The 23,014-nt window shown below is 65.9% G+C and overlaps 3 protein-coding genes across 6 annotated transcripts in view; 1 reads left to right on the forward strand and 2 right to left on the reverse strand.

Annotated features, from left to right (window-relative positions):
- Positions 1 to 150: 150 nt before the first annotated feature.
- LOC113973838 (collagen alpha-1(III) chain-like) lies at positions 151 to 21,197 on the reverse strand. 3 transcript variants are annotated; one of them, XR_003536355.1, is made up of 4 exons: positions 21,053 to 21,197; positions 20,237 to 20,976; positions 286 to 561; positions 151 to 245 (listed from the first exon to the last, which is right to left on the reverse strand). XR_003536355.1 is itself a non-coding variant. In XM_027696412.1 (3 exons), exons 1-3 carry the CDS (start codon positions 21,176 to 21,178, stop codon positions 522 to 524), a joined length of 906 nt encoding a protein of 301 aa, XP_027552213.1. In that variant the 5' UTR covers positions 21,179 to 21,197; the 3' UTR covers positions 230 to 521. The 3 variants fall into 3 exon arrangements, 1 of the variants encoding a protein (XP_027552213.1); XR_003536356.1 differs by having other exon boundaries at positions 157 to 205; XM_027696412.1 differs by having other exon boundaries at positions 230 to 561.
- Positions 5,056 to 20,054, forward strand: SPTB (spectrin beta, erythrocytic). The gene is made up of 35 exons (XM_027696346.1): positions 5,056 to 5,231; positions 5,305 to 5,456; positions 5,643 to 5,816; positions 5,926 to 6,017; positions 6,093 to 6,173; positions 6,266 to 6,381; positions 6,580 to 6,692; positions 6,772 to 6,959; positions 7,040 to 7,157; positions 7,518 to 7,676; positions 7,760 to 8,062; positions 8,199 to 8,349; positions 8,441 to 9,308; positions 9,389 to 9,526; positions 9,612 to 10,371; positions 10,459 to 10,661; positions 10,745 to 10,835; positions 10,910 to 11,056; positions 11,578 to 11,841; positions 11,979 to 12,194; positions 12,281 to 12,370; positions 12,471 to 12,746; positions 13,087 to 13,217; positions 13,470 to 13,674; positions 13,755 to 14,129; positions 14,276 to 14,520; positions 14,600 to 14,738; positions 14,812 to 14,896; positions 14,993 to 15,189; positions 15,277 to 15,386; positions 15,660 to 15,747; positions 18,688 to 18,857; positions 18,946 to 19,119; positions 19,190 to 19,232; positions 19,739 to 20,054. The coding sequence occupies exons 1-35, from the start codon at positions 5,084 to 5,086 to the stop codon at positions 19,907 to 19,909; spliced, it is 6,981 nt and encodes a 2,326-aa protein (XP_027552147.1). The 5' UTR covers positions 5,056 to 5,083; the 3' UTR covers positions 19,910 to 20,054.
- Positions 21,198 to 21,202: 5 nt separating the features above from the next.
- PLEKHG3 (pleckstrin homology and RhoGEF domain containing G3) overlaps positions 21,203 to 23,014 on the reverse strand; it is a 5,300-nt gene continuing 3,488 nt past the window's right edge. For both annotated transcript variants that reach the window (XM_027696362.1, XM_027696361.1), the window contains one exon: positions 21,203 to 22,808. In XM_027696362.1, coding sequence (XP_027552163.1) covers positions 21,234 to 22,808 — 1,575 coding nt within the window. In that variant the 3' untranslated portion in view covers positions 21,203 to 21,233. The remainder of the gene's footprint in view (positions 22,809 to 23,014) is intronic.

The raw sequence follows: 23,014 nt of genomic DNA on the forward strand, positions 1-23,014 counted from the left end.
GGCACCCGGGACTAGTGCAGGACACCTGGGGCTGCCTGGGGCAGCCGCGACTAGTGGAGCACACACGGGGCTACCTGGGGGACACCTGGGGCTACCTGGGGGCACCCGGGACTAGTGGGGGACGCACAGGGCTAGTGGGGGACACCTGGGGGCACCCGGGACTAGTGGGGTACACACAGGGCTAGTGGGAGACACCTGGGGCTACCTGGGGGCACACAAGACTGGTGCAGGACACCTGGGGCTACCTGGGGGCACACAGGACTAATGCAGGACACCTAGGGCTACCTGGGGGCACCCGGGACTAGTGGGGCACACACAGGATTAGTGGGGGATACCTGGAGCTATCTGGTAGGCATCAGGGACTAGTGGGGGACACCTGGGGCTACCTGGGGACACCTGGGACTACTGAGGGCACACAGGACTAGTGCAGGACACCTGGGGCTACCTGGGGGCACCCGGGGCTAGTGGGGGACACACAGGGCTGGTGGAACACGCCTGGGGCTACCTGGGGGCACCCGGGACTAGTGGGGCACACACAGGGCTAGTGGGGGACACCTGGGACTAGTGGAGACATCTGGGGCTACCTGGGGACACCCGGGGCTAGTGGAGGACATCAAGGCTACTTGGGGACATTCAGGGCTGGCCGGGGGTTACTGGAACTAGCTGCGGGGCACCCAGGGCTAGTGGGGGACACTTGGAGCTACCTGGGGCACGTCCGGGGCTATTGGGGGACACCCAGGGCTGATCGTGCAGGGCCCTGGCTAGCTGGAGATCACTGAGGGCTAGCTGGTGGCTGGCTGGGTTAGGTGGAGGACACCACTGACTAGTTGGGGGACACCCAAGAATAATTGGGGCGTGCCTGGGGCTAGCTGGAGGACACTGAGGTCTGACTGTGGGGTGCCTGGGACTAGCTGAGGGACTGACAGGGCTAATGAGGGACAACAACGGTGAGGGAGGGGGGGCACCCAGAACTAGCGGGGGACACCCAGAACTAGGTGGGGGACGCTCAGGGCCAGCTGCGGGGTGCCTGTGACTAGCTGGGGGGCATCCAGGGCTAGCGGGGGACACGTGGGCTGGCCGGGGGGGCTCGCCGGGGACCCCCGCCGGTGTCGGCGGGGCGCTGCGCTGCTCCGCGTCCGGCAGGTGCCGGTGCCGCCGGTGCTGCCGCCGGTGCCGGTGCTGCTGCCGCTGCTGCTGCCGGTGATGCTGTCGGTGCTGCTGCCGGTGCTGCCGCTGCCCGTGCTGCCGGTGCCGCTGCCGGTGCCGCGGGTGCCGGTGGCGCTGGCGGCCGGGGGGCGCCGCTGTGCTGCATTGCGGGGCGGGCGGCCCGTCCCCGTCCCCGTCCCTGCGCCCATCCCCGTCCCCGCCCGCCCGGTCGGCTCGGCCCGGCCCTCCCGGGGGGAGCGGGGCTATCGGGGCCGGGCAGCGCCGCCGGCTCCGGGCAGGAATGTCCCTGCGCGCCCAGATAATGTTATTTATATCGCGGTGCAGGGCGGCTCCGCTCCCCCCGCCCCGCTCCCGCACCGGCCCCACCGCCGCCGCCGCCGCCGCCGCTCTCCCGCCCGCCGCCCCGCGCAGGTGAGACCCCGCGGCACCGGGATGCGCCGCTCCGGGGCGTACGGAGGGGCTCGGGGGGCGGCGGGAGGCGCCGCTCCCCGGGGACACGCGGGGGGGGGGGCACCGGGAGGCGCTGCCCGCCCCGGGGATAGCGGGCGGGGGGTCTGCGCCGAGCACCGGGAGCGGTAGCGGGGGGGCAGTAGGCACGGAGGAAAGTTTGGTGGGGTGTGAGGAGCCCTCCCGGGGGGGGGCTAAACCCCCTTTTCGCCCTGCGGGGGGGGCTTTACTGTCGCCCCGTGTCCCTCGGGGCTGCTTTCAGGAAGGACGGGGCGGGCGAGTGGCGGTGACTTTCTGGGGACACCCCGGGGACAGCGTGGGGACACCCTGGGGACACGTCCCCTGGGGTGCCAACCCCTGGAGGGTTCCCCACTCCAGTCCTAGGTGCTCCCAGCTCTGTCAAGACACGGTGGGCAAGCTGAGTCCGGAGGGTCTTGGTGGAACACACCGCCCAATCCACTTTGTCCCCCAGTTTTTAGCAACTGGGCAAACTGGAGTTAGTGGAAAGGAATTTTGGGGTGCCGTGCCCTTGACCACCCCCTATCCCAGTGCCAGAAGGATGCTCATGGGTGAGCATTGGGCTGAGGGAACTCTTACCCTCACCCCAACAACCTGGGGGTCCCCCAGGGCTGATTTCCCAGCTTTTCCCTTTATAAATTTCCAGCTCCCAGAATCAGGAGACTGGGGTGGCTTGGAAGAGGGTGGCAAGCCCAGGAGACTCAGAAAGCCCTGTTGGGTGCCAGGACAACCCCTTGCAGAGTATTTTTCAGCTATCGTGTGGTTTTGCGGCGCTGGCCGGCGATTTTGGGGTGTAGGGGGGCAGCTCCTAAGAAGGGAGCGGGGCTCGGCTGGCGCCGCGCGCAGGGGAGGCCTATTTATAGCCAAAAATGTCTGTGGAGTGTCAGCACGTGTGCGTGTCTCCGGCTTGGGTGACATGGGACAGTCCTGGCACGGCCAGTGTGTGGCCCTGGGGAAGCCCAAATTCTCCAGGGCGGGTGAGAATGTGGCTGGGGAGCCCTGGCTGGAGCGGGGCAGCGCGGCCAGAGAAGCCGTGCCGTGCCGTGCCCAAGCGCCCCGTGCTGTGCCGCGCGGCCATGCTGAGCGGGACCATCTGCTCCCGGATCTGGCCCTGCGCCTGGCAGGCAGGAGGCTGTTGGGGGGCTGGGGGATGCCCCCCGGATCCTGCCCCTTCCCAACAAGAGCGTGGCTGCCCGTGGGCATGGTGGAGATGCCAAATCCAGGTGTTTTGGTGAAGTGGAGCAATGGAGTCATGCCCAGCTGCAGGAGGCGGTGATGGGGCAGCATTTTGGGGTGTTTTGGGGGATCCCAATGAGTTCTTGTGCCCCGGGAATGGGTTTTCCAGCAGCATACTGTGGTGGCAAGGGATGAGCCAGGGAATGGGTTTGAGGGTGCCTTGGGTGCCAGGCACCGACCGCTGCCCTGGCTGCCCTCGGGGTGTGGGGGGACGTCACCTGTGCCCGGTGGGGGGACCACAGCAACGGCACAGTGCCAGCCCCTCACCGGGAAGTGCTGATTCACCGTGCCGAGTCGCTGGCCGGGGAAGGCGATGCTGCCCGGGCCGCGGCTGCAGGATGCTGGTGGTGAGGCCGGCACGCCAGCACTCCCAGCTTCCCGCACACCGAGCGGGAGGAATGACAATTCCCAAGTGGCGGGTGCCGGTGGCGGCATGGCTGTGCCAGGGAGGGATGCTCAGAAGGCGCCGGTGCGGCGGAGGGAGATTTAAAGGGTGGGTGAGCGCCCGCGCTCAGAACGCTCCCGTGGGCCTGCTGTGGCTCCCTTCAGCGTCATCTCCTCCTCCTCCTTCTCCTCCTCCTCTCTCTCCTCCTTGGATGCTCGCGGCCCTGGCCCTGCTGTCGTGTTGTCGGGGACACAGTCAGAACTGAGGTGTCCTGCAGAGACCCGACACAGCTCAGCACACCCATCCCACTGGCAGTCCCTGAAGTTCTGGGGGGAAAGTCCCCAAATTTGGGCTCCCACCGGGCTTTCCTGCCAGGGGGAGCCAGATGCTCCGGCAGTGGCCCAGAGCCACAGCACGGGGGGCTGCGGGCCTGGCTCCGGCACCCTCCTGCCCGCTCCTGCGTGTGCTCGTATGGCTGTTGTGTGTGTCCCATGGCCTGGCTCATGTGTGCATGCTCTGGCATGTTCCTGCGTGTCCTTGGTCATATGTGCACACTCTTGCACGCTCTGGCATGTTCTTGCATGTCCTTGCTCTCACGTGGATGCTCTGACATGCTCTGACACTTCTTCCACAAGCTCTGGCATGCTTCTCCCTGCCTTTGCCGGTATGTGTATACTCTGGCACACTCTGACGTGTTCCTGCATGGCCTTGCTCACACGTGCGCACTCTTGCACACCCTGGCATGTTTTTACACATCCTGTCTCACATGTGCACACTCTGCCATGCTTCTAAGTGTCCTTGCTCACTCTTGCACGCTCTGGCACGTTCCCGCTCGTCCTCGCTCCCATGGACATGCTCTGTCACACTTCTACATGCCCTTCCTCACACATGCATGCTCTGGTGTGCTCCTGCGTGCCCTTGCTGCTGTGTCCATGCTCCGGCATGCTCCTCCATGTCCTTGCGCGCTCCTGGTGGCACCAGCCCCGAGCCAAGCCCTGCCTGTGCTGCCCCGATTAGGGTGCGGAGTTGGGGTGCGGTCCAGCCCGACTGCCCCGATAACACCACCCAGGGGGACCCGAGGGGATCCAGGGGGTGCCCCGAGGGGTTGCGGGGGGGCCTGAGGGGTCATGTGGTGTCACAGCTCACAGGCACACCAGCGGTTTTGGGGCACACAGGGTTCCCCCCAGCACCCCCAGCTGAGGGCTCCATGCAGCTCCGGGTTGCCAGGGGTGATCCTGGATGCATTGCTGGCTGTGGGGAGCCAGAGCCCATCTCCTCGCACCCCTCCGGGGCCCCAGCAGCCACCGACAGCTGCTCAGAGGCATTTTTAGATACCAGCCATGTCCTATCTGTGTCTCAAATGTCCCCGGGGGTGGGTGGCCACCCCCGCTGGCAGCTGTCACCCACTTTCTGCCACCAGTGTCGGCGAAGCCCCTCTGTTGTTCAGGGGTTGGGGTGGGGGTGAGCAGCACCCGCTTCCCTTGGGGCGCACAAGGATTGGGGGAGACCCCCGGAGACTTGGATTGAGGTGCTAGCGGGACAGGAGAGACCTGGGTGGGGACACAGCACTGTAAACAGCCATCAGCACAGTTCAGCACAGCTCAGCATGGGGGGTCCTGGAGCACGCAGCACCCAGGTGCCCCCCCCCAACACCTGGGTGGGGTGAGGCTAAATCCCTCTGAGCAGCTTATCCAGCCGCTCTGAGCCGCAAATCCCCACGTGCCGCAGGGCCGGCGAGCCGCTGCAGCCGCGCTGATTCTCACGGTCCCGCTGTCCCCAGGGGCCTCTTGCCGGTAGCCAACGGCCACCGGGCCGGGGGACACCGGGACCATGACCTCGGCCAACGACTACGAGCAGCTGGAGCTGCAGCAGCAGTACAGCCGCATCAACGTCCGCTGGGACGCGTCCGACGATGAGCTGGACAACGACAACAGCTCGGCGCGGCTCTTTGAGCGCTCCCGCATCAAAGCCCTGGCAGGTGGGTGCTAGGTTCCCTTGGTGCCCCTGGGTTGTCCCCACTGTCGGTGACCCTGTGCCCACCGTCCTTGCAGATGAGCGGGAGGCCGTGCAGAAGAAAACCTTCACCAAGTGGGTGAACTCGCACCTGGCTCGTGTCACCTGCCGCATCTCGGACCTCTACATGGACCTCCGGGACGGGCGCGTGCTCATCAAGCTGCTGGAGGTGCTGTCAGGAGAGCTTCTGGTAGGAATCCCATCCAGCTGGAGACCCTGGGACCCATGCCATGCCATGCCACGTCAACTGTTCCACCAGGGCGTTGACCTTGGTGTTGGCCAGGGGTTGGGGTGGCAGCGTGGGCATGGGGGTATCCTGCACGGGGCTTGGGGTACCCAGTGTGGGGGGAGGGTGCTGAGCGCTGTTGTGCCCCAGCCCAAGCCCACCAAGGGCCGGATGCGGATCCACTGCCTGGAGAATGTGGACAAGGCACTGCAGTTCCTGAAGGAGCAGAGGGTGCACCTGGAGAACATGGGCTCCCACGACATTGTGGATGGCAACCACCGCCTCGTCCTTGGCCTCATCTGGACCATCATCCTCCGCTTCCAGGTGGGAACAGGTGGCTTGGGGCACCCCTCAGCTCCTCACCTCATTCCCAAGCAGGAGCCATCCTCCATGGAGCTCCTGTTCCAACCCCGGGATTTCCTTCTGTCCCCAGATCCAGGACATCATTGTGGAGACGCAGGAGGGCCAGGAGACACGCTCTGCCAGGGATGCGCTGCTGCTCTGGTGCCAGATGAAGACGGCAGGGTAGGTGCCCCATACATCTGCTCCGGGGTCCGGCAGTGTCAAGAGGGTGACAGTGACACCCTGTCCCCATCACAGGTACCCCCACGTGAATGTCACCAACTTCACCTCAAGCTGGAAGGACGGGCTGGCCTTCAATGCCCTCATCCACAGGCACAGGTAAGTGGCATGGCAGCAGGCACCGGGGTGTTGGTGGCACTGACTGATGTCCCTCAGATGTATCACTGCTATCCCATGCCCTCCATCCCCAGGCCTGAGCTGGTTGACTTCCAAAACTTGACCAAATCCAACGCCCGGCACAACCTGGAGCATGCGTTCAGCGTGGCAGAGCGGCACCTGGGCATCACCCCGCTCCTTGACCCCGAAGGTGAGTCTGGGCTGCCAACCCTCCTGCCTCAGTTTCTGCTGGGACATTGCCAGGCTCTGTCGAGTGCAGAGAGGTTCCCAGCCCATGGAAAGGAAGGAGGGTCTGGGTGGGCACCAGGGAGACCTCACGAGGCTGTGGTGGCCTGTGGGGTGGGCGGACGTTGGGTCAGGAGTGATGCCTCTCACTTGTGCCGGGCAGATGTATTCACGGAGAACCCTGATGAGAAGTCCATCATCACCTACGTGGTGGCCTTCTACCACTACTTCTCCAAAATGAAGGTGCTGGAGGTGGAGGGAAGGCGCCTGGGCAAGGTAAGGGACAGTGTTGAGGCGGTCAGGGGGGTTCTGTTGGGGTGCCATCCCCCCGCGCTCACCGCTGGTGCCGCCTCAGGTCATCGAGCACGCCAAGGAGACGGAGCGAATGATCGAGGGCTACGGCGGGCTGGCATCTGACCTGCTCACCTGGATCGAGCAGACCATCGCCTCCCTCAACAGTCGCAGCTTCGCCAACTCGCTGGCCGGGGTGCAGCACCAGCTGCAAGCCTTCAGCACCTACCGTACCGTGGAGAAGCCCCCCAAGTAAGAGTCCCTCACTCTCCCCATGCCCGCCTGGTGGTGCGGGGCACCCAAGGGTGGCCACTGAGCTCTCTCCGGGGCAGGTTTCAGGAGAAGGGCAACCTGGAGGTGCTGCTCTTCACCATCCAGTCACGGATGAGAGCCAACAACCAGCGCGTCTACACCCCGCACGAGGGGCGCCTGGTCTCCGACATCAACCGGGTATGGGGTCCATCTCCTGGGGTCGCTGGTGTCTATCTCCTGGGGTCAAGTCAGGTCCATCTCCTGGGAGAATTTGGTTCATCTCCTGGGAGAATTTGGGTTCATCTCCTGCGGGAATTTGGGTTCATCTCCTGGGGAAAGTTGTGTCCATTTCCTGGGGGCAAATTGGGTCCATCGTCTCCTGGGGACAAAGCAGGTCCATCTCTTAGGGGTGGGTTGAGCCCATCTCCTGCAGGAAGCTGAATTCCTCTCCTGGGGCAGATTGGGTCCATCCCGGAGAAGTTCAGGTCCTCGGGTAGGTTGGGTCCATTTCCCAAGGCAGTTCAGGGTGCCACCCCCTCCGGTGTCACCTTTCCCCAGGCCTGGGAGCAGCTGGAAAAAGCGGAGCACGAGCGGGAGCTGGCCCTGCGCAACGAGCTGATCCGTCAGGAGAAGCTGGAGCAGCTGGCGCGGCGCTTTGACCGCAAAGCAGCCATGAGGGAGGCCTGGCTGAGCGAGAACCAGCGCCTGGTGGCCCAGGTGAGGCCAGGGGCACCCACCCCGGGGACCCCCACCCCAGGGAACCCCGACAGAGTCTCACCACGGGCTCTGTGCCGGGGCAGGACAACTTTGGGCAGGACCTGGCGGCCGTGGAGGCGGCCAAGAAGAAGCACGAGGCCATCGAGACAGACACGGCTGCCTACAGGGAGCGGGTGCAGGCCATCGAGGCGGTGGCCAGGGAGCTGGAGCTGGAGGGCTACCATGACATCCAACGCATCAACGGGCGCAAGGACAACATCCTGCGGCTCTGGGAGCAGCTCCAGGAGCTGCTGGCTGCCCGGCGCCAGCGCCTGGAGATGAACCTCACCCTGCAGCACCTCTTCCAGGAGATGCTCCATTGCATCGACTGGATGGATGAGGTCAAGGTGAGGCACGGGTGTTGGGTGTCACCATGGGTGAGGTGTCCTGGTGAGGTGTCCCCCCCGGGGAGGGAGATGAGATGTTGGGGTGTTGGTGCCAAGTTTTGGGTGGCAGTGGGTGATGGCTGAGGCTCTCCCGTAGGTGCAACTGGCATCTCCCGAGTCTGGGAAGCACCTTCTGGAAGCAGAGGAGCTGCTGCAGACCCACCGGCTGCTGGAGGCTGACATGGCCATGCAGGCAGAGACGACCCGGGCCATCAGTGCGGCCGCCCTTCGCTTCGCCGATGCCGAGGGTGGGTGTGCCGGGACACCCCGGCATCCATGGCACAGCCAGGGGAAGGCAGGACGTCGTGCTGATGGGCACCCTCCTCGATCCCTGTCCAGGCTACCGTCCCTGCGACCCCAAAATCATCCGGGACCGTGTGAGCCACCTGGAGATGTGCCGGCGGGAGCTGCAGGTGCTGGCGGCACGGAGGAGAGCCTTGCTGGAGCAATCCCGCTCCCTCTGGACCTGCCTGTGGGAGCTGGACGAGGCGGAGAGCTGGATCAAGGAGCAGGAGCAGCTCTACTCCTCCCTGGACTTCGGGAAGGACCTGCCGGGCGTGCTGCTGCTCCAGCGCCGGCACGCTGCCTTCGAGGCCGAGCTGCGGAGCCGGGGCGGGCGGCTGCAGCAGGCGCTGGCGGCGGGCGAGGGGCTGGCGGCCGCGGGCCGGGCAGCCGAGCGGCTGCGGGAGCGGGGGGCGGCCGTGCGGGCGCTGTGGACGCAGCTGGAGGAGCTGGCGGCGTTCCGGCGGCGCGGCTTGCGGGAAGCCGAGGGCTTCTTCCAGTTCCAGGTGGAGGTGGAGGAGCTGGCGGAGGGGCTGCAGGATGCCCAGCGGCGGGCGGCCGCCGAGGAGCTGGGCCAGGATGAATCCCGCACCCTCGTCCTGCTGCGGCAGCACCAGGAGCTGCTGGATGAGCTGGCGGCCGCCCGGGAGCAGCTGGACCGGCTGGCGCAGCAAGCCGAGGGCTTCCCGCCGGAGCTGCGCGCCGGCCCCGAGGCGCAGAGCCGGCTGGCGGCACTGCGGGAGCTGCACGCACAGGCGGCCGCGCTGGCCGAGCGCCGCGGCCGCCAGCTGCAGGACGCCCTGGACCTCTACACCGTCTTCGGGGAGAGCGACGCCTGCCACCTCTGGATGGGCTCCAAGGAGACCTGGCTGGCGCAGCTGGAGGTGCCGCAGGCGCTGGAGGACCTGGACGTGGCGCACCGCAGGTAGGAGCCCCCGCGGTGGCGGTGCCGGCCGTGCTTTGGTCCCGAGGTGCTGCCCGCGCTCAGCCCGGCTGTCCCCGCAGGCTGGACGGGCTGGAGCAGGACATGGCTGCTGTGGCTTCCCAGATCGCCGCGGTCAACCAGGCAGCCGACGGGCTCCTGGCCAGCGGGCACCCCCGGAGCCCGCAGGTGCGGCAGTGCCAGGAGCAGCTCAACAAGAGGTACTGTGGTGGGTGACGCTGGGGTGGGCTGGCGGGTGATATCCCAGCGGTGCGTCCCCCGCCACTCCCTACCTCTGTCCCGCAGGTGGGACCGGTTCCGGGAGCTGGTGTCGGAGCGCCGGCGGGCGGTGGGCTCGGCGCTGCGACTCCTTAACTACAACCTGGAGTCTGAGGAGACCCAACAATGGCTGCGGAGCAAAGCCCGGGCGGTGGAGGCCACGGCTGAGCTGGGCCGTGACCTGGCCGGCGTCCTGGCCACCCAGCGCAAGCTCTACGGCATTGAGCGGGAGCTGGCGGTAGCCCAGGACCGCCTGGCTGCCCTGCGCTCCCAGGCTGAGCGCCTGGCCGAGGAGCGGCCCGAGGCGGCCCCGGAGGTGGCCCAGCGGCTGGCGACGGCAACATCTGCCTGGGACGAGCTGCAGACGGCCCTGGGAGAGCGGGCGGCATCCCTGGGGGAAGCCGGGCAGCTCCGGAGCTTCCTGCAGGACCTGGATGACTTCCAGGCGTGGCTCTTCGGTGCTCAGAAAGCCGTGGCGGCTGCCGATGAGGTGCCGGCGTCCTTGGCGGAGGCGGAGGAGATGCTGCAGCGGCACGAGGCAGCCCGGCGTGACGCCGAGGAGCACGCGGGTGCCTTCGCTGCCCTGGTGGAGGCGGGGGAGCGGGTCCTGGGGGGGCAGACGGACCCTGAGTACGAGGGGCTGCGGCAGCGCCTGGGCGGCGTGGAGGCCGGCTGGGCCGCCCTGGGCAGGATGGCGGAGGCTCGGCAGCGCTTCCTCACCCAGTGCCGCGACTTCCAGGAGTTCCTCCGCGATGCCAAGCAGGCGGAGATCCTCCTCACCAACCAGGTGGGTGCCCAGGCAACGTCCTTTGGGGTTCCTTGGCACACTTAAGAAGGCGTGACCCTCCGCTGACCCCTCGCCGTGCCCCCCCAGGAGTACACGCTATCCCACCTGGAGCTGCCCCCCACGCTGGAGGGCTCGGCCGCTGCCCTGCGCCGCTTCCAGGATTTCCGTGCTGGTGTGGAGAGCAGCGCCGAGAAGGTCCCCGAGGCGGTGGCTGGTGGCACCAAGCTGGTGGCCGAAGGGAACATCTTTGCCGAGAAGATCTCCGAGAAGTGCCAGGCTCTCCAGGAGCGGTGAGTCCGGCTCAGGGCTGGCGGGTGGGTGGGCAGCGGGTGGGCAGCGGGGCTGACGCTGCCCATCCACCGTCCCCTGCCAGGCACGGAGCCGTCATGGCCAAGGTGGAGGAGGCGGCTGGTTTGCTACAGGACAACCACGACCTGCAGACCTTCCTGCAGAGCTGCCGGGAGGTAGGAACACGGCATGGCTGGTGGCACCCCTGGGGCGTCCCCACCAGCCAAATCCTGACACCCCTTCCCTGCAGTTTGATGCCTGGGTGGAGGAGAAGATGCTGACGGCTCAGGATGTCTCCTACGGAGAAGCCCGTGGTCTCCACAGCAAGTGGCAGAAGCACCAGGCGTTCATGGCTGAGCTGGCGCCCAACCAGAGCTGGCTGGAGAAGATCGAGGCGGTGGGTGCCGGCACCGTGACCAGAGAGGGTCAACGGAACTGGGGAAGGGTCTAGAGCATGAGGAATGGCTGAGGGAGCTGGGGGGGGCTCAGCCTGGAGAAAACAAGGCTCAGGGGGCACCTTCTCGCTCCCCACAACTCCCTGACAGGAGGGTGGAGCCAGGTGGGGGTCAGGCTCTGCTCCCAGGAAACAAAGGAGAGGACAAGAGGAAACTACCTCAAGCTGCACCAGGGGAGGTTCAGGTTAGCTATCAGGGAAAATTCCTTCATAGAAAGGGCTGTCCAGCCCCGGCACAGGCTTCCCAGGGCAGTGGTAGAGGGATTTAAAAGCCGTGTGCATGTGGCACTTGGGGACGTGGTCAGTGGTGGCCTTGGCTGTACTGAGGGAATGGCTGGACTCCGTGGCCTTAGAGGCCTCTTCCAACCTTAGTGATTCCATGATTCTGGAAGGTTCTCAGCCGGCAGCATGGGAGGGATACCCCTGTGCCGTGGCGGCCACCAGCCTGTGTGTTGTTGCCGCAGGAGGGGACGGAGCTGACGAGCCGCAAGCCGCAGTACAGCGCGGTGGTGCTGCAGCGGCTGGAGGAGCTGCGCCGGCGCTGGGACGGGCTGTGCGGTGCCGCCGAGGAGAAGGGCCGGCAGCTGTTCGAGGCCGAGCGCTCAGCGCTGTACGCCCAGAGCTACGCGGAACTGGAGAGGTGGCTGGGGCGGGCGCAGGAGGAGCTGCGCGCCGCCGAGAAGGTCCAGGACCTCACCGCCACCAACCTGCTGCTGAAGAGGTTGACGGTGGGTGAGGGGCACCTCACTGGTTGCTTTGGGAAGGAGTGGGAGGTCCGAGGTGACGGGTTTTTGTTCCGAAATGGGGCTGGGGGGTCTCCAGCTTGGCTCTGACCCCCTTGGCTCACATGGGTTTGCCCCTGCAGAGACTGGAGGAGCAAGTGGGAACGTGGATGAAGGAGCTGGAGGAACTGGGGTGGCAGGGCACCCCTGGTGCTGGGGACGTGCCGGATGCCACTGGGCAGGAGCAGATGCTCCGGCAGCGAGTCCTTGAGCTGTTGGAGCCGCTAAAGAGGAAGAGGAAGGAGCTGGAGACTGCCAAGGCCATGTACCAGCTGGGGCGGGATCTGGAGGATGAGACGGTGAGCGTCCTCACCGCAGCGGGGCCTGGGGTTTAGGGAGCACCCATGGGTGCTGCAGGGAGCTCAGTGGGTGCTCTTTCCCGCAGCTGTGGGTGCAGGAGCGGCTGTCCCTGGCGAGGTCGACGGATCATGGCACTGACCTCCCGACCGTGCAGCGCCTGACCAAGAGGAACGAGGTGAGCCCGGGCGCTGCGGCAACACCCACCACCCCCGAGGGTCCCTTGGGATCACCCATCCCCCGGGTGACCCTCCTCGTGACCTCCCTACCCCCGGCAGACGCTGCAGAAGGAGCTGGCGGGCCATGCCCCCCGCCTGGCTGAGGTGCTGAGCCGGGGAGAGGCAGCGGGGAGCGGCGAGGAGCCGGGCCCAGAACTGGCAGCACGAGCACAGGAGCTGCGGGCGCTGTGGGAGACACTGCAGGAGGAGGCGGCCGCCCGGCACCGGCGCCTACAGGAGGCTGGAGAGGCCCAGCAGTACTACCTGGATGCCAGTGAGGCCGAGGCCTGGGTCAGCGAGCAGGAGCTCTTCATGGGACCCGAGGAGAAGCCAAAGGTGAGGAGCGGATCCGTGTGGTGCCCCATGTCATGGGGGGGGTCTGTGCTGTGTCGTGCTGTGCTGGGACACCCCGTGTCAACCTGGGCCATGCCATGCTGTGCTGTTGGACATCATCCATGTCTAACAGGACACACCATGATGTGTCACGCTCCTATGTGCCATTCCTGTGCTATTACACACTATCCATCCCATGCCATGCCATCCCATGCCATGCCCCGCTGAGCTCAGCATTGCTCCCCAAGGCATCAGATGGAGCCAGGACATCCCTGTAGAGTGGGCGGCAGGTCTGGACCCTGGTCCCTGTCCCCCGACCAAGCCTCTGTCTTCCATACCATAGGATGAGGAGAGTGGCTTGGTGATGCTGAAGAGACACGTCCGGCAGCTGCGCTCCATCGAGGACTACGGACAAACCATCAAGGAGCTGGCAGGGAGGGCACAGCAGCTGCTCTCTGCTGGCCACCCCGAGGGGTAGGTGCCACCACTGCGTGTCCCCTTGTCCCTTGGGGCGGTCCTGTGCCCTCAGCACTGCGTGGGTGGGGGGTTTGGCTGGAGCTCTGGCGATGTTGGCTGCTCTGGTTGGGCAGGGAGGTGGTTGCAGAGGGATGTGGGGAGCACAGAGGGGGTCCTTCACCCCCAAACCCCCCCGGTTGTCAACATGGGTGGGTTGGGGACATCTTTTCCCGGGTGAGAACTGGGTGTCTGTGTGCCGGGACCGCGCAGGGAGCAGATCATCCGGCTGCAGGGCCAGGTGGACAAGCACTACGCGGGGCTGAAGGAGGCGGCTGAGGAGCGCCGCCGGCGCCTGGAGAACATGTCCCACCTCTTCCAGCTGAAGCGGGAGGTGGAAGACCTGGAGCAGTGGATTGCCGAGCGCGACGTGGTCGCCTCCTCCCAGGAGATGGGGCAGGACCTGGACCACGTCACGGTGAGGGTCGCAGGGTGAGCGCGGCAGTGCCAGCGGGTGGTTTGAGGGTGTGACTTGACTCTTCTCTCCCCTCCGTGCAGCTCCTGCGGGAGAAGTTTCGGGAGTTTGCGCGGGAGACGGGCAGCGTGGGGCAGGAGCGCGTGGACCGGGTGAACCTGACCATCGAGGACCTCATCGACGCGGGGCACACCGAGGCAGCCACCATGGCCGAGTGGAAGGACGGGCTGAACGAGAGCTGGGCCGACCTGCTGGAGCTGATCGACACCCGCATGCAGCTCCTCGCCGCCTCCCATGACCTCCACAAGTACTTCTACGATGGCGCTGAGCTGCTGGCCCTCATTGCCACCCGGCGCCAGGAGCTGCCCCAGGACCTGGGCGAGGACGCCGGCACGGTGGAGGCTTTTCACCGCATGCACAGCGCCTTCGAGAGGGACCTCCAGCTGCTGGAGGCACAGGTGAGGCTCCACCCTGGCCTTGCGGATGCCAGCACTCAGCATTCCCAGCGGTCTAGTGGAAGGTGCCCCTACCCACGGCGGGAGGTTGGGCTAGATGGTCTTTAAGGTCCCTTCCACCCTGAACCATTCCGCGATGCTCCGTGCAGGTGCAGCAGTTTCGGGAGACGGCGGCGCGCCTGCAGACAGCCTATGCCGGGGAGAAGGCAGCCGGAATCCAGGAGCAGGAGCAGGAGGTGTCCCGAGCGCTGCAGGAGCTGCTGGAGGCGTGCAGCGGGCGCCGGGCACGGCTGGTGGACACGGCCGACAGGCACCGCTTCTTCAGCATGGCACGGGATCTGCTGTCCTGGATGGAGAGCACCGTCCGGCAGATCGAGACACAGGAGAAACCCAGGTATGGATGCACCCGGCGGGCACCTGGGACGGGAACGGCACCGATGGCACTACTGACGTTGGTTCCCCTTTGTCCCCAGGGATGTCTCCTCGGTGGAGCTGCTGATGAAGTACCACCAGGGAATTAGGGCTGAGGTGGATGCTCGGAGCAAGAACTTCACCACCTGCATCGAGCTGGGCAAGAAGCTGCTGCAGCGCAAGCACCAGGAGTCGCCAGAGGTAAAGGAATCAGGGACGGGGGGCGGTGGGGACGGTGCCACCAGGGCCGCCCCCTCATGGCTTTCCCTCTTAGATCAAGGCGAAGCTGGTGGAGCTGGTGGACAAGAGGAAAGCCATGATGGAGATGTGGGAGCAGCGCTGGGAGCGGCTGCGGCTGTGTGAGTGCGCCGGGGGTGCCGGGGAAGGGCGCAGCAGTGCCGGGGGGCAGCAGGGAGGGTGGGCCAGGGGCTGAGCTCTGTCCGTCCCTCTCCCAGTGCTGGAGGTTTGCCAGTTCTCCCGCGATGCCTCGGTGGCCGAGTCGTGGCTCATGGCGCAGGAGCCCTACCTGGCCAGCAGTGACTACGGCCAGACGGTGGATGCGGTGGAGAAGCTGCTGAAGCGACACGAGGCTTTCGAGAAGTCCTCGGCCACCTGGGAGGAGAGAATTGCCGCCCTCAGGAAGCTGACTACGGTGAGGAAGGCTCATGATGAGGCCTCTGCCTGCCCTGCCTCAGCTCCCCCACCATCCCTTAACACTTTCCCCCCTTTTCCCCGGCAGCTGGAGCTCCTGGGTGGGCGGTCGCTGCGTGAGGGGCTGGCGCGGGATGGGACAATGCGCTCCGAGGCTCCCGACTACCACCTGGATCTGGATGGGGAGCTGGATGCCAGGTAAGGGCTGCCACCACAATTCCACGTGGCCAGGGACACCATTTCCACATCGTTTTTCTCAAACCATTAAGGATTTTTTTTAGCATTAAGGGGCTTTTTTAGCAATTTGCCTTTTCCGAGCAACAAGCTGATGCTCTTCAACAGCATGAAGGTCAAGCCTCACCCTGACAGGGTTTTCATCCCTTGGTGGGGACAGGAAAGCTGCAGCCAGCCCCAAATCCCTGCAGGATCACAGCTGGGATGGGGATGCTGAACGGCTGTTTCCCTGTGCAGGTCTGAGGAGGAAGAGGATGAGGAGGAGAAGAGGAAGGATGTGAGCACACAGGACACTTCGCTACCCACCACCGACGGACCAGAGCCGGTCAGTTCTTGAGTTTAGCTTTTACCTTCCCTGACAGCCAAAACCGTCTCCCTGCATGTCCCACCGTTCCTGGCACCCCTTGTGACTGTGACCACATTGTGCTGATGGCTCCCTGTGTCCCCAACCCTCACCTTGTCCTTGCCTTGAGTTGAATAAACGCTAAATTACCCCAAAAAGGCCAGGTGGGCGGAGGGGTGCTGCAGGTCCCCTTTGCCCCAGCTCCTGGGGTGACATGGGGGGTGGCACCCGTGGGTGCACGTGCGTGTCTGGGATCGGTGCAGCAGTCAGAGCTGGAGTGTTTGCCCTGGAGCGGGCAGATCCCGGCTACTTCAAGGATCATCATCGCTCTATGGGGCACTGTCACCTTGTGGGGCATCATCACCCTGTGAGGCATCGCTCCAAGGAGCATCGTCATCCTGCGGGACATCATCACCCCTGGGGCATTGTCGTCCAGAGGGACATCATCACCCCACGGGACACCAGCACCCTGCGGGGCATCATCACCCCTGAGAGACACCATCACTGTATGGGGCATTGTCACCCCACGGAGCACTGTCACCCTCTGGATTATGTCACCTTGTGGGACATTGCCACCCTACAAGGCATCAGCACCATGTGGGGCATCGTTACCCCCACAGCATTGTCACCCTGCAAGGCATCGTCACCTCACAGGGCACTGCCCTCCTTGGGCATTGTCATCTCATGTGCCAGCCCCCTTGTGCCCGCTGCCAGCCTCTCTGCTCCTCCTGCCTGCTCTGCCTACGTGGGGATGTGATGGCTCTCTGGTGGCTTTGCCTGCTTGGGGGCAGAACACCCTTCTGCCTCTTCTGCCTGCTTGGGGACACGGGTGTCTGCTGGCTCCTGTCGGACCTGAACGTTCTCCCCTGCCTGGGGACAGGATCCTTGAGTACCTACATAGGGACTAGATCATTTGTGCCTGCTCAGGGCTCTTCTGGGCTCTTCGGGGACAGGGTGCTGCTCTGCCTGCTTGGGAACACAGCCACTTTCATCTGCTTGGGGACAGGAGCCCCCTCTGCCTACTGCCAGCCTGCTTAGGAACATGGGCATCTTCTGGATCCTTGGGGACAAGATCACTTTCCCCTGCCTGGGGGCAAGATCCTGGAGTACCTACATGGGAACAAGAGCGTTTCTGCCTGCCTGGGGACATGGGCATCTGCTGGGGACAGGGTCCTGCTCTGCCTGCTTGGGGACACAGTCACTTTCAGCTGCTTGGGGACAGGAGCCCCCTCTGCCTGTTCAGGGACACGAGCATCTGGCTCCATGGGGACGGGGTCCTGCTCTGCCTTCCTGGGAACTTGGGAATCTTCTGGCTCCATGAGTACAGGGGCCTCTCTGCCTGCTCAGGAACATGGATACTTTCACCTGGTTGGGAACAGGAGCCCCATCTGCATGGAGACACGGGCATCTCTGGCTCCTTGGGGACAGGATCACATCTGCCTGCCTGGGAACAGGGCCCCTGAGTACCTACTTGGGCCCAAGATCATTTCTGCCTGTTTGGGGTCACGGGCATCTCCTGGCTTCTTGAGGACAGGGACCCTGGCCGAGCCCCTCCTGTGGCACCCAGCTGGATGGGCGTCCCCTTTACTGGGGACCACGGCCCCTGACTGGACCTCCCGCTGTCCCCAAGGCCTTGGGCTGCTGGCAACAGCAGGGTGGCTCCCAGGACTGCTCACCTGGCTTGGCTCAACCTCATCACCCCACATCTGGGGCACCACTGGCACTGAGATCTGGGGGTCCCGGGGCTGGACCATGTCCCAGCTGCTCACTGGGATCCTTCCAGTAGCCACCAGTTCCCATGTACTGGAGCTGGGGTGGCTTCACTGGCACTGTGCTGAGGGTCCCTGCTGCTTGCTGCGGTCTTCCCAGCAGCCACCAGTTCCCACATGCTGGAGCTGATGAGGTCACTGTCACCGAGATCTGGGGGTCCCAGGGTTGGACCATGTCCCAACCACGCACTGGGGTCCTGCCAGTAGCCACCAGTTCCTGAATATTTGAGCTAGTGGGATCACTGACACTGTACTGGGGGTCCCAGGGGTGTACCTTGTCTGAGATGGCTCACTGGCATCTTCCCAGTAACCACCAGTTTCCAGATATCAGAGCTGGTGGGGTCATTGGCACCTCAACGAGGGTCTCAGCCATCACTGGAGTTCTCCCAGTAGGCACCAGTTTCCACATATTGGAACTGGTGGGGTCACTGTCACCTCAATGAGGGTCCCAGCCATCACTGGAGTCCTCCCAGTAGCCACCAGTTCCTGAATATTCGAGCTGATGGGGTCATTGACACTGTACTGGGGGTCCCAGGGCTGGACCGTGTCTGAGATGCTCACTGGCGTCTTCCCAGTAACCACCAGTTTCCACATACTGGAACTGGTGGGGCCATTGGCACCTCAATGAGGGTCTCAGCCATCACTGGAGTTCTCCCAGTAGGCACCAGTTTCCACATATTGGAACTGGTGGGGTCATTGGCACCTCAATGAGGGTCCCAGCCATCACTGGGGTCTTCCCAGTAGCCACCAGTTCCTGAATATTCGAGCTGATGGGGTCACTGACACTGTACTGAGGGTCTCAGGGCTGGACTGTGTCTGAGATGCTCACTGGCATCCTCCCAGTAACCACCAGTTTCCAGATATCAGAGCTGGTGGGGTCATCGGCACCTCAATGAGGGTCCCAGCCATCCACTGGAGTCCTCCCAGTAGCCACCAGTTCCCGCATACCAGAGCTGGTGGGGTCACTGGCACTGAGACCTGGGGGTGACCCACCCCCAGGCCGGAGCTTATCGACCAGCTCGAGGACTGTGACCCTCTGGTGACAGTGACCCACGTACCCAGTGCCACCACGGGAGGGGACAACCCCTCCCCGCGCATCCTTGGGTGGCGGTGGGTGACGCCGCGGCGTAACCGCGCTGTTGCTTTGCGACAGCAGGCGCCGAGGACGGGAGACGAGGAGCCGGTGTCACCAACCCTGCGGCCACCACGGGAGGAGCCGGAGGAGCCGGCCACGCTGCCAGCCCGCGTCAGCAGCGTCCAGCTGGAGGGCTACCTCGGCCGCAAGCACGACCTGGAGGCGGCCACCAAGCGCGCGTCCAACCGGTAGGCAGGACGGTGACAGCGGCAGCGGCGGGGCCCGCGGTGTCCCCGGGCGGGATGGTGACACCAGGGTGACCCGGTGCTGGCACAGGTCGTGGAGCACGCGGTACTGTGTCCTGCGGGGTGGCCAGCTCGCCTTCTTCAAGGACGCCAAGAGCCGCGCGCTGGGGCTGCCGTGCCAGGGCGAGGAGCCCCTGGGGCTGCGCGACGCCCGCTGCGAGGTCCCCGCCGGCTACAAGAAGAAGAAACACGTCTTCAAGCTCAGGTGAGGGCACGGCGTGGCGCGGGGGGCACGGTGGGCACGCGTGGCACTGGTGTATGTCCTCTGTCCCCAGGCTCAGCAACGGCAGCGAGTGGCTGTTCCATGGCAAGGATGAGGTGAGGGGTGGCCTGGGAGGGGACACGGGGTGGCTGGGGGACATAGTGGTGACCAGCAGTGACTGGGGGGACACAGGGTGGCCAGTGATGCCCAGGGGACACAGGGGTAGTAGCCAGAGAGGTCCAGAGGGACACAGGGTGGCTGCCTGTTCCCAGGGGACACAGTGGGACACCACTGCTGCCCAGGGGACATGGTGGTGGCCAGCAGTGACCAGGGGGACGTGGGGTGGCTGGTGGTGCCCAGGGGGACACAGGTGGATAGTAGCAGTGCCCATGGGACACAGGGGTGGCCATGGGGACACTGGGGGGCCAGTGGTGGGCAGCGGACACAGGGGTGGCAAGAGGTGCCATAAGGACACAATGAGGGGCTGGCAGTGCCCCAGGGGAATGTGGGCAGCTGGGGAAGACGTGGGGCAACCGGCATCACCTTGGGGGACATGGGGGTGGCCGGGAAGGTGCTGGGGGGACAGGGGAGTCCCTCCTGATCTCCCCCCATGTGCCCGCAGGAGGAGCTGCAGGCCTGGCTGCAGGGGCTGAGCGCGGCCATCACCGAGTGTCGGGGCAGCTGGGGGAAGACGCAGAGCCTCCCCCTGTCCCTGCCCCCGGCACCGCCCGAACCCCCCCTGCCCCGCAAGGACAAGGAGAAACGCTTCAGCTTCTTCCCAAAAAAGAAATAACCCCCCTGGATGGCGGGCGGGGGGGGGGACACCCCACGTCACGCCAGCGGGTCCACGCGTGTGTAAGGACACGCGTGTGCGGTACCTGTACAGGTGCCACCGGGTCTAGAAGGCACGTGGGGGGGGGGGTCACACACGTGGGCGGGAGCCCCCCCCGCGAGCGCACATGTCCGTGTGTACACAGGTGTATATATATATATATATATATATATATTTGTATTTATATATATACATACATTTACACGTTTCAGGCACACGCCTGTGCGGAGGCGAGCGCAGGTGCCCCCCCCAGGCGCGTGCCCCTCGTGCCCACGCGTGTCCCTGCACGCACACGTCTGCACACGTGTGTCCCCGCATGCAGGTGCACCCCCGGCCCCCCCCCCTCCGCACGCACGGCACGGGTGTGCATGGACCCCCACCCAGCACCCACACGGGGGGGTGCGCGGGTGCCCCCCAAAGCCATAACCCCCCCCGCAGCACGTGGGTGCAGAGGGGGGACCCCCCCGGCCCCCGCGGGCACCAACCAAAGAGCGTCGGCCCATGGGGGCCCCTCTCCAGCACCCCCCGCCCCGTGCCCCCCCCAGCCGGGGTGGGGGGACCCCCCTGTGCACCCCGCGGCCGGGCCAAGACACCTCGGGGGGGGCGGGCGACCAGAGAGGAACTTTGGGTTCAGTTTGGGTTTTTTTTTCTAATAAAGATATGAAAGCGAGCGGGGTACAGTGCTGGGCGCTGGGGGGGGCAGCCTGGGGGGCACTGAGGGTACATGGGGGGCCCCTGGTCCTGGGCATGGGGGGAGGTTCATGGGCTGCCCCTTTTTCCAGGTAGGTTGGGGGTCCCCAGGGTGCTCCTTCTGCCAGGTGGACTGGGGGGGTCCACGGGGTGCCCCTTCTTCCAGGTAGGTTGGGGGTCCATGGGATACTCCTTCTCCTGGACAAGTTCGCTGTCCATGGGGTGCCCCTTCTTCCAGGTACGTTGGGTGTCCATGGGATACTCTTTCTCCTGGATGCGTTCGCCGTCCATGAGGTGCTCCTTCTTCCAGGAGGGCTGGGGGTATCCACGGGGTGCCCCTTCTTCCAGGAGGGCTGGGGGTATCCACGGGGTGCCCCTTCTTCCAGGAGGGCTGGGGGTATCCACAGGGTGCCCCTTCTCCTGGGCAAATTGGGGGTCCCCAGGGTGCTCCTTCTCCCAAACAACCTGGGGGGCCATGGGGTGCCCTTTCTTCCAGGTAAGCTGGAGGTCCATGAGGTGCTCCTTCCCCTGAGGGTCCATGGGGTGCTCCTTCCCCCGGGGGTCCACAGAACGCCCCTTCTCCCCGTCCCCCCTCCTAGCTGGCAGCGTCGAGGCTCTGAAACTTCTGCCGGAGGTCCCTGACGAGGCCGTGGCGGGGGGGCTCGGGGGTGTCGGGGGGCTCTGGGCAGCGCCGCCGGTACTCCTCGGAAGCCTGGTAGGCTTTGCAGCGCTCCACCACCGCCTTCAGGCAGATCTTCTCGCGGGTGGTGGGCGAGCGGATCTGCACGTACGTGGGGGGTTCCGGCAGCCGCTCCAGCACCAGCACCCGCTGCCCGGGGCCCAGGGGGGCTTCTGCCGCCACCCACAGCGCCCCGTCGCTGCTGTGCCTCGCCGGCGCCGGGCTCGGGCTGTCGGACCCCGCGTTGGCCTCGGCGCTCCGGCTCCGGCCGCCGCCGCGCTCCTTCCCGGCGGGGCGCCCGCCCCGAACGGGACCCTCGGGCGCCGAGCGGCTGCGGCTCACGGGCGGGGGCCGGGGGGCGCCGAAACGGGCGCGGAGCTCCCGCACGTCGGGCCAGGCGAAGGGCTCGGCACCCAGGGGGCTCGAGGGGCTGCGGGGGACACACGGGGACGGGGGCACCGCCAGCCCTCCTCCGTCCCGCGGCGCAGCCGGCGAGGGGGTGCTGGGAGGGGGGTCCCCGTCCTCCCGCGGCAGCGGGGGCCGGCGGGCGCCGGCGCGGTGGCTCTTGATGCGGAGGCTGTACTGCCGTGCCAGCTGGTACACCTTGGTGCCCAGGTGAGGGGGGGTCAGCAGCAGCTGGGGGGGAGGCCCCGGGGGTGACCCCCCGGCGCCCAAATCATCCTCCTCCAGGATGAGCAGCGGTTCAGGGGGCTGCACCCCGTTCTCCTGGCACGGCTCCGGCGCCTCAGGCTGCGCGGGGGGCTCGGGGCTCCCGGGGGGCCGCGGGAGCCCGTTGAGGCGGGACACGGAGCTGCGCACCAGGCCCTTGGGGATGAAGGAGAGGCTCTCGCGGCGGCGCACCCCGAAACCGGCGTCGCGGTGCTCGGCGTGGCCGTAGTAGCTCTTGATCTTGTCGAGGAGCAGGCGGTCCCGGTTGGAGAGCAGCGATTCCCGGCGGGCTTTGGCGAAGGGCTCGGGCGAGGGAATGGTGCTGCAGGAGCCCCCGGGCTCCCCGGATTCGAGCGGGGGGCCCCCGTCCAGGCTGAGGGTGCTGCCGCCGTGGCTGGGGGCGCGTCCCAGCGGCCCCTCCAGCGCCAGGCTGCTCCGCCGGGACAGGCTGCTGCCGCCGCCGAACCGCTCGGCGATGACGCTGGCCTGGTCCAGCACCGAGGGCGGCAGGATGCTGGCAGCTCCTTCCTCCTCCTCTTCCTCCTCCTCCTCCTCCTCGCTGCTCAGCACCTGCAAATCCTCCGCAGGGCGCTCTGGCTCCCTGTCCCCGCTGGGCAGTGCCGGGGGCCCCGCCGGGGACGGGGATTTGGGTGCCTCTGGCACCTCACGGTGCTCCCCGGCGCTGCCAGTGGGTGAGTGGGTGCTGGGTCCCTGGGGACCCCCAGGTGGGGGCTGCAGGGCTGCACTGACCTTCTCACAGCTCCCCGGCCCCCAGCTGCTCGGCCGTTTGGGTCCCTCCAGCACCCGTGAGTGTCCCCCGGCCTGGGCGAGAGCAAAGGTGGGGTGTCATGAGCTGGGGGGGCACCGGGTGCACCGAGCAGGGGTAGTCCCAGCCAAACCATGGCTGGGGACCCTGCAGTGGCCTCAGGAGCAACACGGGGTGCCCTGGTACTGATGTGGGGTACCCCAGGAGTGGTGTAGGATGCTCTGGGAGTGATGTGGGGTACCCTAGAAGAGATGTGGGATGC

Source organism: Neopelma chrysocephalum, unplaced genomic scaffold, assembly GCF_003984885.1.
Source record: "Neopelma chrysocephalum unplaced genomic scaffold, ASM398488v2 Primary Assembly neopelma1_106b, whole genome shotgun sequence".
In the NCBI taxonomy this organism is placed as follows: domain Eukaryota; kingdom Metazoa; phylum Chordata; class Aves; order Passeriformes; family Pipridae; genus Neopelma; species Neopelma chrysocephalum.

What these genes read in the sequence shown, in the direction of transcription:
- SPTB (XM_027696346.1), top strand. Translation starts at nt 5,084, where the DNA reads ATGACCTCGGCCAACGACTACGAGCAGCTGGAGCTGCAGCAGCAGTAC. An exon ending in TGCCAGGCTCTCCAGGAGCG is followed by an intron (nt 10,662 to 10,744) that starts GTGAGTCCGGCT and finishes GTCCCCTGCCAG; the next exon opens with GCACGGAGCCGTCATGGCCA. An exon ending in TGCTGCTGAAGAGGTTGACG is followed by an intron (nt 11,842 to 11,978) that starts GTGGGTGAGGGG and finishes TTGCCCCTGCAG; the next exon opens with AGACTGGAGGAGCAAGTGGG.
- LOC113973838 (XM_027696412.1), bottom strand. Translation starts at nt 21,178, where the DNA reads ATGGACCCTCAGGGGAAGGAGCACCTCATGGACCTCCAGCTTACCTGG. An exon ending in CCCAATTTGCCCAGGAGAAG is followed by an intron (nt 20,977 to 21,052) that starts GGGCACCCTGTG and finishes TCCTGGAAGAAG; the next exon opens with GGGCACCCCGTGGATACCCC. An exon ending in ACACGTGTGCAGACGTGTGC is followed by an intron (nt 562 to 20,236) that starts GTGCAGGGACAC and finishes TGTCTCCACTAG; the next exon opens with TCCCAGGTGTCCCCCACTAG.